Below are 12,469 nucleotides of genomic sequence, written 5' to 3'. Positions count from 1 at the left end.
CCTTTTCAACCTAACACACATGAGGCTGTCCTATGCTTTCTTCCATTCACCAAATACCTACACATGAAAAGAAGCTCTAGTAAGACCATTTCCATAGAGCGAAGCACAGGTACGCTTCGCATGGAGCACAATTATTTCTTTCATTCCTATCGTCGGAGCATCAATCCCTCATTGTGCCATGGTGACATCATCGCCGTTGTTTCAAAAGGCTCAATACCAATCATGTATAAGTATCCCAAAAAGCCAGAAAATCTAGAAACCCCACGAGTAATTTGCAGCATCTATCAATCAGGATTTGTGGACCCTAAGTGCTTACACGTTTAACTATAATTGAACGCAACTTATTTAATTTTTGTGCTGATGTATGAATGAGCCCCCTCTCTTGTTCTAGAGTTTGAGATCTATTTTTATTTTCACTTCTTTCATATTTAGTTGGAACTTTCTGATTTTGTTTCCTCTGAATGGTTGCCACACGTGCGAAACCACGGTCGATTCATCTGAAATATTCTTGCAATGGTTTGAGGGATGAGAGGCAACATATGCATGGTTTCTATCTAAAGGTCGATTAGTTTATTTTTGCAGTTCTAAGAACAAACTTGGGCTAGACGTTAGTTGAATTATTAACATACTACTCTTTCCTACTTTGTCACAATGTCAATGTGATTTATGTGCACTCGTTTCATGAAAAGTAAATGCATGTTCCACCAACCTTCACTTGTTTGAATAACGTTGTGGCCTTTATATATACTGTTATATGATCACATGAATGGGTAGCAAGCTGGGGCTTCTCACTTTACTTCTACATATTGGCAACACTAGCTTTAGTCTACCATCAAATAGGTGAAACTCAGGTAAAAGAGATAAGGGAATGATGACAGAGGAATAAAAAAGACAAAAACCAACGGGAACAGGAGACATCGGGAAGCATGGAAGATCCAACAATTGTAAAATAGCTATGATGGAACCAGTGGTGGCGCCAAGAACTGGCCAAGGCTCAGGCCACCCCGGGGAACCCTTGTTTACTGTAGCATTGTAGCTACAATAAATGCTAGTCAAGGAAGGACTTGGGCCTCACGCCCCTGGCCACGACCCGGGCTGTCTGGAACGTGTCTCTGATGTTGGATGGAACTGTCATTGTTTATGTTCTTCATGAAGACGATGTGCACTTTCTCTACTTTTTATTAGCACGGTGTAACACCCCAAAATTTTTGATTTGGTTTTTATCAAATTTCTTTATTTAAAAGGAGGTTATTCAAAAAAAAAATCTTAAAGACTCTTCTTCTCAAAATTTTCTTTTATGAAAAATATTCTTTATGGGTTCTTTCCAACTTTGATTTTTGGTCTTGAAGATTTCTTCTTGTGTTGGCTCAACACAAATAAAGAAAATTTGGAAGGTTTTTATAATGACTTTTTATTAAAAAGAATTTCCTATAAATTTTTGGGTTTATTCTTCCCCTTTCAAAAATTACCTCTTGCCATGATCTAAGTTGAAATCTCCCTCCCAAAAGCCATCTTCCCACTTTGTGTCAAGTCAAGCTTCAAATCCAGCAAGTTTCACTCCCCCTTGAATTTTATTTCTATTTATTTTAAATCAAAAATCTTTTCTGTCTTTTATTTTGGACCTTAGTGATTTACAAAGGAACTACTAGGTTTCCTTTGAGTTTTAAACCCAAATAAATTTCTCTGGCTAGTCCTTAGAACCCTCAACCAAGATCCATCAAGATCCACTGGTCCACAGTTCAAATTTTTCAAAATTTGGTTACTACAAGTTTGGACCAGATTTGCCAATTTTGGTGAAATTCATACTTTTTCTTTTCCAAAAATTCTGAGAAAAATCATGCAGCCTCCAGATGCATCAAGAGACCTCCCCACCAAGTTTCAGCTCAAGGAAAATTTTCCACGTGCCCAAAACATATCGTCGAACAGCTAGTGTGCACTGTTTCTGTCATATTCAGAAAATTCAGTGTGCAGTTCAGACGACAGTGTCGTTTTCTTCATAGCGCGGCGTCAATCTCGCCAGTGCCCGCGCTGGCCTCTTGCTCACTGCTCCCTTTTCTTATCCACCGCGCCGCACGATCGTCTGGACGGGCGCGAGCGTCGGCGGTGAGCTGGTAGGAGGAACACCGCCCCCGTGATCGGCGACAGCAACGCCCGCTGCGGCCGTCAGGGAAGCTCAGCGGGGAACGGCGCCGTCCAGCACCGCCCACACCACCAGAAGACCCCGCGTGTCCGTCCACTCGCCTGTGCGTGCTGCAGCACAGTCGCCGTGGCCTGAGTGGCGCAGAGCGCGCCCACTGCTGCCGACGAGCCCGTGAGGCCGTTCCGTCAAGGGCCTGGAGTATCGCCCAAGTCCCATGACGTCCAGCAAGGCGTGCCACAGTACCCAGCAGCCGGCCGTACCCGCGCCCAGCGGCCCCGGTACGGCCCACATCCGGCGGCCCCCACTGCCGTCTCCTAGACACAGACACCGGGCCCCCGCGGCCGTGTAACATTACCATTGTAACCCCGGGGGGCGGCCTATAAGACCCCCAGGTGTCCCTCCATACAAAGGGTCGATCCTGAGCACACGCAGACACACCCACGTCGAGGAGGCAACGCATGAACTGGCATGTCTTCCTTCCTCCCCACAACAGCTCAAGGAGCAAACCTGTATCGACTTCATATAACCAGATTCGACGGGACTAGGGGTGTTATCTCTCCGGAGAGCCCTGAACCTGGGTATGTCTTGTGTCTCACATCCGCGCGTATCAATCTCGCCTCTGGAGCCCGCCGGTGCCCTTGTGTTTGTCCCCCTCTTTAGCCATCCTAAGGCATCTGCCATGAGATCACCACGACAGTTGACGCCCATCATGGGGCAGCTCGCGGCACCGGCTGTAGTCACGTTCCAGACAAGGCTCTTCACCGACTCCGGCGAGCGCATCATGCATGGCTTGGTCCCCGCACTCGGCGCGGCGCCGGCCGGCTTCGCTGGCTCGTTCGTCGTCCTCGTCGGCGCGCTGCGCGTCTTCGTCACGCTCGCCCCCGACGAGTACCCCAGTGAGGTGCTCGACGTCACCGACTCGCCCGTCCCCGTCGGCCGCGACATCTCCAGCGACGTGGCGGATCTCTGCACCCGCGTAGAGGTGCTCACCACCGGCTCCACTTCCTCTTCGTCTAGCGTTGCGAAGAAGGCTGCCGCGGCCAAGGCTGCCGCGGCCAAGGCCGCAGCCGCTCGCGCCAGCACGGCCGACCTGCTGCGCGCAGCGCTGCAGAACCTCAGCATCCCCATCACCACTGACGTCGACGCCACCCAGGCCAGGGCCCGGCTCGACGAGGAGCGCGTGCGCCTGCTAGACGAGGCCACGACGCTTGCTGCTACGTAGCGCCAGCTGGAGTCCACCCAGCGGGAGCGCGACGCCGCGTACGGCTTCACCCTGGCTGTGGCCGAGCCCAGCCGGGTCGCCGAGGGGCGGACACGCTGGGCGTGGTCCCGCCAGTCTACGATACCCTCGTCAAGAACATGTGCGCCGCAACTTTGACAAACAAACACATCACCTTCAGAGAATCTCCGACATGAACCTGGTCATTCAGATTCTGGTTTATATGTTTGCTGCTACGTACAAGCCACATTCAGATTCAGGTTTTCCATATTCCTAGGATCCACAACTTTAGGGCTCATGAGTGTGTGTGCAGCCAATGTTATTAATCTCATAGATTCTCACAAGAGATAGCCCAAAACTGGCTTGCTGTAACAGCGCTCCGTTGATCTCTTCTACCCTCATGAAGCCAAGGTACCACCTCTGAATTATGCCCGGAAATTATAACATTTGTCTCTATAGAGAATAGATGAAAAATGAATAAATCATGGAAGAGAGATTGCTTGCTTAAGATCCATTCCATTGCCTCGTATTTGTAACTCCACTAGTAGTGTTACTAGTATTCTTAATAGAACCATAGTGTTTAGAAGCAAGAGAGAAAGAAATCAGCCATTCTTCCTCATCACCAAAATGCAACCTAAAATTCTTCCTCTTATTTTATGGTGTCAGATATGCACACACGTCACACCACGTCTAGAGAAAAATATTGCACAAACAAATTCCAAAAATTAGAATGATACAATAGATTGTTAGATACTACTAAGCGTACGCTTTACACTTAGTTATCTGTATGAAAATATGCCTATTTTAATAGACTAAATTGGACATTTATGAAAATGACACAATAGCTTTTCGCTAAAAACCATCTAACGATTTCTCAACATAATTAGATAACCCGGTCCGGGTGATCTGGAAAAATAAGAACTCGTGTCATACAGATGCAGCTGTGACAATGGAATATATAGATAAAACAGTTGTGGCCCTGAAGAGTCTGGCATAATAACTCTGAATCATACATAAAAGTTAGCCAACTTCAGCTCCGATTCGAGTTAACTTTGTTCCCGACAGATGTTTTGAACAACTACTATAGCTTCACACTTGAATTGGGTATAATAAGTTTCAGAGTTCACACAAGGAGGCCGAAAGATTCAGAGTTAACGTTCAGCTCTGCTTCAAATTCAGAGTTCAGACTACAAAATTTACATAACGCTTACTGTTTACATGCATAAGTGGCTCATTCAAATTGTTTACATCCAAGTGAAGATCCAACAACATGTACAAATTGATTAAAGCACCAGATGCTACTAGTTTATTGAAATCTACAGTACAATACTAGAAGGATTACTTAACTTGCAAAATTCAAAAAAGAGACATCATCAAGGCATACTTGTCACTGAAGCTTCAGGGCATCATCAACTAACAGAGCCTTCAAAATCATGTATAGAGCACAGCAAGCCATAGCCGCCATGTTTCATCTTGTTTCCTGGAAGAAGAAAGAAAAAACACCATGTACATCCAGTTTCAGCACATCTTCACCTGGAAGAAAGAAAGCCCTCTGCTTTTCAGCACCATACCAAAAGACTAACTTAATGTCACTATCACCAAATTCTAACCTGCAGGCACGAATTTGTCACAATACCCAATATTCTTAACAAGACAAGCTAAATCGTTTGATAAAGTCAGGTTAGCAATTGTAGGTTAGTTGCATACTACAAGCATGCATGTCAAACAGGACTATATATGCGCATTCTTAGCGCAGGCAGGAATTTGGCACAAATGTCATAGCTGCGAAAATATCATAGGGTTCCTTGGTGTGAATGACATTGTTGGGTAACTGAGGAAGTACTTCTTGTGGCTCATGTCCTACCTCTCGAGAATTATCTCAAAGATCTATGCAGAAATTGCCACAGCGGCAAAAGGCCACAGCTTCTGATGACTCCATAAAAATTTGTATCTAGTTTCGGCTCCATCACACCAAAACAGTAAATACAAATGAAAAACTGAAAAAACCATGATGACACAACAAAACAGGGGACAAGGTTATCTTGTGGCACTGCGTCACAAATTTGAGGAATATACGACTAATCCAAGAGGAAACAATTCAAACAAGAGGAAACAGATTATGCTAAAGCAAGGTGAATTAACCCTGGGCCCTACATAAGAAACACTAACACCAGGGGACAGCATTCCCTCCACCTGCTTCCAAAAGGACTATTTACCTAGTTTGGGAAGGGCCTCAGATTTATCCTCAAATTATCCACTATGAATTGCAAAAACAGTAATAGAACATTAGGAATGCATCACCCACAAATGAAGGAGACCTTACCTTGGCTCATTATCTCAATGCACAGGCAACTAAATTGAAAACTGAAATTTTAGTGCATTGCAGAATGGCCTGATCTCACACTTACTTAGTTCCAATACATGTGTTTAAAACATGAATGAGGACGAAAAAGTTTCCATAACCAATCCATGGTTTCTTCTCGGCTGAGTGGTGACATTACATATCAGTATCCAGGGATCAAATTATCAGCTTGATCACTCGTTAACAACCACCAACCCAGCATCTAACAGACATACAGCAGCGGACAACCAGCACACGGTTACATCAGAGCCCGTTCTTGGCTTATGTGAATCTGAAATTAGTGGGCACCTCCCCTTTGCAAGCAGCATCATAGTCTTTTTCAAGGTCTTGTGCAGCTTCCTTATGAGGGTGTATGAACATCTTGTTGAATGCCTTCCCGGACTCCTTGAAAACAGTAAAGTAGCTCGGGTCACGCTTGAGCAATCCATTTTCCTTGAGAAACTTTACGACATAGTACCGGGGTCTGATCCGGCCCTCCAAGCTGTAAGTGAGCATTGCCGGACGATAAGCAATGTATGCCGGTTCCAACCCCACCTCAGAGATGAGGAACTCGGACCTGCGCTGCAGCGATTCCTTATCCCTCGTCAGCAACGTTGGAGCCTTAGAAATAGCAATGGCGACCTCGGCATCTGACCACATGAACGTCTTCTTCAAGAGTTCCACTTTGGCGGTGAGCTTCTCCTGGCTGAGGAATGCGACAGCATGCAAGGCCTGTCTGAACATCCGAGAGCCACATGGCACACCTATACCTTGGGCGCATGCCACCATTGCCCGGAGGCGTTCCAGGTTGGTGGCGAGCAGCCATCGCGAATGGATGCACAGCTTGGCAATATCGCAAACACCTAACCCGCACTCCAGGAGGAAGGCGACGTTGGGCTTGAGAACCCTGTCGAGGTCGCATCCGAGGAGATTGGGGCTTTTCTGGACTACCCGGAGGAGGTCGTCGTAGGAGCCGAAGAGGGACAGGAAGTAGGATAGCCTTGAGGCGACAGATGTACGGCGGAAGGACTCACCGGCGAGCGAGACGAGGCGCGCGATCTCAGCACGCGAGAGGCCGAGGCCGGTGAGCTCCGCGACGTTGGGGGCCAGAGTTTTCTCCACTTTGGCGCAGAGGAACTTGGGGTCCTTGGCGACGAGGGCGGCGACATCGGCCCCGGAGAGGCCGAGGTCGGCGAGGAAGGCGAGGACGGCGTCGGGATTGGAGGGGGACTTGAGGTGGGAGAGCTTGGTGGAGGCCTTGGCGGCCTGTGGTCGGGTGAGGCCGCAGGTGGCGACGAGGTACTCCTCCACGGCGAAGCTACTAGGGTTGGGGGAAACGGCGGGCGCGGCGGCGGAGATGAGGCGGCCGAGAGGGAGGGAGATGGTGGAGAGGGAGGAAGAAGGGAGCAGCTGGGTGAGGACATACTTGTGGAGGCGGAGCATGGTGTACTGCTGTGGGCGCCGACGGCGAGGGAACGGCGGTGGTGCGAGAGAGATTTGCGTGGTGTGATCTGCTCGGACCTTGCTGAAGCTGAGCAAGTGGCCCCACTCGTCAGACAGTGTCTCTCGACTCTCACATCTGATCTGATAATGAGCTGGGCTGGGCTGGGCTGGAGCAGCACATACGTAAATATGTATGTGTTGCACTTGTTTACAGCACATACGTTGCACTTGAATTTCCCTCCTATTCTATTGTAAAAGGAAAATAAACAATCCTACACTCCGTAAAGACGAGTTCTTGTTGTTGTTGTTGCTGTACAAAAATAATTGAGTTTTTTTTTCCTTTTCTCTTTCGATCTAAATAGAGTAGGAAGGTACCTTTGTAATATGTTGTGGTCACTTGCCAGTGACTTATAAAATGTCTTACATTTGTTTACAGAGAATGAGCATTGATCCGGTACCAAATTGAGGCAAACTCTAAATACTAGGTATGATCCGGTGGCGCCGGCGGCGAGGGAACGACTGGTGCGAGCGGAGCAGAGAGACAGAGTGGTGATGGTTTGCGTGGTCTTGATGCTGACCAAATGACCCCACCCGTCAGCCTCTAAAAATGAGCCCACATCTAATAATGGGTTGGGCTGTGGAGCGACTAACTCGTCCATCTCTTTCTTTGTCTCAATTTCTTTTAAGGAAAAGGTTCATTTTAAACCTTGAACTTGTAGAGCTTAGCTAAATCGAACTTCCGACTCTGAATCCTAGTCGTTGGCACCCTAAACATATCAACCCCGTTCTAAATCAAACCCAGGAGCTGTTTTTCACGTAAAAAAAATACAAAGTTGAAAAATGTTCAACATATATTTAAGAGAATTGACCATGTATTGTAAATGCTCATTGTATATTCGTAAATATACATCAAAGTAGATACATAATGTTCATGTGTTTAAAAAGGAAATCCGATAAGAAAATAGAGAAAATGAAAAAGAAATAAAGAAAAAATAATAAGTAAATTAAAAAGCCTATGGAAATTCTAAATTAAAAAAGAAACAAAAAATGATATTATATATTACAGAAAAAGAAAACCAAAAGAGAAGAAAATATCTAAACACTAGACCATTGCCGGAACGACATTTAAAAAAAGCTTAAGTTTGCTATGCAAGCGGGCACGAGTAGTTACTGTGTGGCCCGCATGAGACTAGTGGTGGTTTTTAGAATTCATGAACATCTTTCAAACTTTTGAATATTTTCAAAGAAAAAATAAGAAATCTAATTCAAATTCACAAATAATTTTTGACTTCACGAACATGTTTTGAGTTTGTGATTATTTGTTCAACTTCACAAACAATCTACAAACTCATGAATTTTTTAGAACACTTCTTAAATTTGCTAACATTTTTTGAGTTTGTGATATTTTTCCAAATTCATGAACAGTTTTTAATATTCAAAACATTTTTGGAGTTCACGAATTTTCTTCAAATGCAAGAAACCTTTTCAATTTTTTAGTTCGTGAACATTTTTCCAAACTCCTGAAGATTTTTCAAATTTGAGAATCTTTTTATTTCAGAAAAAGATTCTAGTTACATGAGTGAGTTAAGAAAAAAAAACGAGCACTAAACATGGCGGCGCCTAGTTACTTGCTCGCTGCGTCCCTGCAGAACAGCGCACGACACTTTCAAAGGGTTGCTCTGGGTCGCTCTTCCATCAGGCCAATCAAGATTGTCAAGTGCTTTTCGCCGGCACGATTGTGAATTTCATAGGTGCGATCTCATTGCTTCGGAAACAAGGTACGATTGCTATTTGAATCTCAATAGCCTCTAGAGAAAGAACAGTACTGGTACATCATTACTGATGAAATTGTTTCGGCTGCCATTAGAGAAAAAGTATCAGACCTCGCCAAGAGATCCAGAAACAACTTTCACCTACTATAGAGAGCTTGTTCACCACGCTGTAGGTCAGGAATGAAGATTCGGAATACAGAACTTTCAGCTCCAACCTGAACATAGATCAAACATGTCTTCAGCAAGAGGAAGCATGGAGCTTAATGTGCGAAATAATCAAAGCAAGAGGAGCCAACAAAGAATCTGTCGGGGCACATCAATGAGTGATCTAGATAGTCTTATATTAGTTTACAGAGGATGTACATAGCAAGCAACCGATCACCAGGAAGGAAGCAAGCAGAATGCATTAAAACTTCCTCGGCATATCAATGCAAAACATGAAAGAGCATGGAAAACCATTAAGCATGGTTACTGATTCCGGATTAAACTCATGAATTTTGGTTCTTAGACCTCGCTCTAATAATTAAAAAAATTGAAGAACGAAATTTCCAATAAACCCACTCGCTGAGAAATTAGCGCTTAATGGTTTCTTGTTGTACAATGGTGCATCGAAGGGGATCAGTTTGTAGTAATGGGTATCATAAATGTTTCCTCATACCAAATGATTTCGACAATTAAATCTGAAGTGATGGGTATAAGTATCTACAATGGACGGGTTCTTGGCTTGAGTCAAGTTTGATCTTCGAGCAGCTAGCTAAAAACTACCCCCTCCGTCCCATAATATAAGAGCGTTTTCGACATTATAGTATTTTAAAACCATGTAAAAAAACAGGATGCATATGCAGCAGCGCCATCCAGGGCACATCCGTAACCTCCAGGGGAAATACCTTCAGGCGTTTAATCTCTGCCATCTTCAAGACTTTATCCATCCTTTTAATCCCTGTCAAATCATAGTGTGCACAGAGCCCAACGCGGCAGAAATCACATATTTGACCTGAGAGCGAAATCAAATCACAAACTGACCTGCTTTCGAAAAAATTTCACTCTGCTGACCCTTTCGTGTGGCGCCCGACAGCTAGGCGCCGCACACTACTATGCAGCGCCTCTGCCTTAGGCGTCGCACCTCCTGCCAGCCCGGCAGCCCTGGTCCAGTTGCGGCCCCACAGACAGCACTGCAGCGCCTAAGCCTTAGGCGCCACACTTGTAATGTGCAGCGCCCGTCTCTTAGGCGCTGCACAGTCTGTGTTCCACTTAGGCTGGCCCCACCCTCTCTCCCCTCCCACCCCCACCCCACACACCCCCACCCCACCCAAACCCTTAGACTTGCGCCCCTCCTCTCTTCCCCTCTCCCCCCTCTCAAATCCTTCTCAAATCTTGCAAATCCGGAGTATTTGACCATGGAATTCGAAGCCAACCCCTCCCTTAAGGTAATCTCCTCCGATCCCCTCGTTTTCATCCATAGGAATTGTCACATTTGCTCAAATCTTGCTACTTTGGGGAAACCCTAGTTTTGGCTTGGATTTGCAAATTTGTGTTGAATGATGTTATGTTTCTTTGCTAATTTGGTATGGTTAGGCTTTCATAGTATGCTAGGGTTAGGGTTATGTGTGTTTGATGTTGGTGTTCGGGTTATGCTATGGTTAGGATTGTGGTTATTGTTAAGTGGGGGTTATGGTTATTAATTCATATATATGTTATGGCATATGTATTTTGTGCAAATATTTTTGTTAAGTACTTACTTGATATATGTGTGTTTTTGATTATTGTAGGGATGGGGAGAACATGTGTTTATGTTCATCATGTGGATAAAGAGGCCTTTTTGAAAGGCAATGTTGAGCCGGACCCGGATGAGCTTGACATGGTGTTTGAGAGTAGTCCTAGCTATGCGGAGCTCTTGGACCAAGTGAGGAAGGATTTGAATTGGATGGACCCAAGTGACGTTGTTGAGTTCGAGGGAAGGCATAATGTTGGTTTTGGAATGCACATCCGTTGGAAGACAATGCGTGTGAACTCCGAGCAACGTTGGGTTGCATACAAGGAGACGGTTGCTGAATCTCTAGACAAGGCTCTTGAGTTATTTGCCTCCAAGAAGGTTGAGTCTACTTTGTATTTGGACTTGAACCGTAACCCCTCCCCCTTGGTTGCTAGCACTCCCCCACCCATTAACCAAGATCAAATGAGTGAACCTCATTTCATGCAACAAGATTGGCCAACATTGAGCCCAACTCCAAACAACCAAAATGAAGCTTTTGAAGAGGAGAATGATGAGTACGAGGAGGATGACAACGAAGTTGATCTCCATGACAACAATGTGGGTGATCTCGACCAATATCATGTGCAAGAGACAATGGACCAATCCATCCCTTTTTCCCGTGCATATGCATCAGACTCGGATGACGATGGTCCCGATGAAGAAGTTGATGAGGAGGGGTTCACGCCGAAGGAGGCCCAAGCATTCAAGAAGGTATTCGGGCGGGATCACAAGACACCATAGTTCAAGGATCTTAGTCTCGCGGATGAAGCCGTTGTGGATGGTAGCAAATGCATATCTCTTGGAGCTAGGCCAAGTTCTCACCGTGATTTGGAAGACGGCAAGAACGGGATATATCCCGGTTGTGAGTTTGAATCCTTCTTGGAATTGAAGATGTGGTTTGACAACTATTTGGTTACACATTATCGTCCACATAAAGTGGCCAACTCGGACGTCAATGTGCGTTACACGGTCAAATGTCAAGTGCCAAGATGTCCATGGATTGTGCGTGCGAGGCCATGGAAAGGAGGTCCCACTTGGCGCATAGTGAGTTGTCTACCAACTCACATGTGCCGGCACAAGAATGCGGATGGCGAGCTTGTGTACCAACAACACAGACAACTCACGTCCGAGTTCATTGCTTACAGGTTATCCAACCAAATATCCACACTTCCAATAATGAGTATCAAGAGTGTCATTGACCTTGTGAAAGTCATCTTTCATTACAAGGTGAAGTACGGCAAGGCATGGAAGGCGAAGCAAGCCGCATTCAAGATGCTGTATGGCAATTGGGAGGAAGCATACAACCGACTCCCTAGGTTGTTGTTAGCTATGACCGCCACAAACCCAGGCATGGTTCACGTGGTTGAGCCTCATGGGCACCAAACATTGATTCATAACGGGAGGACCGTCCGAGTATTTGGCCGTGCATTTTGGGCCTTTGAGCAATGCGTGAAGGCTTTTGAGCATTGTCGGCCCGTCATCGCCATTGATGGCACGTTCTTGACCGGACAATACAAGGGCACTTTATTGGTTGCAATAGCAAGTGATGCCAATAACCGGGTGTTTCCTTTGGCTTTCGCTTTGGTTGAGGTGGAGAACAATGATAACTGGGAGTGGTTCTTGCGTCAATTGAGAACAAGGGTATTACCGGCTGAAAGGGAAATTTGTGTCATATCGGATCGCCATCCAGGAATTATAAACGCGGTGGTGGTTGACATTCCCGGACATACAAAGTTGCACCATCGATGGTGCATGAGGCACTTTTGTGCAAACTTCTATAGGGCATGTGGTATCAAGGAGT

General features: G+C 45.7%; 1 protein-coding gene across 1 annotated transcript; it reads right to left on the bottom strand.

The window, feature by feature from the left end:
* Positions 1–4,493: 4,493 nt before the first annotated feature.
* On the bottom strand, positions 4,494–7,280 carry LOC123143033 (transcription termination factor MTERF8, chloroplastic). The gene is made up of 2 exons (XM_044561795.1): positions 5,768–7,280; positions 4,494–4,892 (listed from the first exon to the last, which is right to left on the bottom strand). Exon 1 carries the CDS (start codon positions 7,141–7,143, stop codon positions 5,983–5,985), a length of 1,161 nt encoding a protein of 386 aa, XP_044417730.1. The 5' UTR covers positions 7,144–7,280; the 3' UTR covers positions 4,494–4,892; positions 5,768–5,982.
* Between the last annotated feature and the right edge of the window lie 5,189 nt (positions 7,281–12,469).

The sequence above is a fragment of the Triticum aestivum genome, chromosome 6D (assembly GCF_018294505.1).
Source record: "Triticum aestivum cultivar Chinese Spring chromosome 6D, IWGSC CS RefSeq v2.1, whole genome shotgun sequence".
NCBI classification, from domain to species: domain Eukaryota; kingdom Viridiplantae; phylum Streptophyta; class Magnoliopsida; order Poales; family Poaceae; genus Triticum; species Triticum aestivum.
This window is presented reverse-complemented; position numbering and strand designations above follow the sequence as displayed.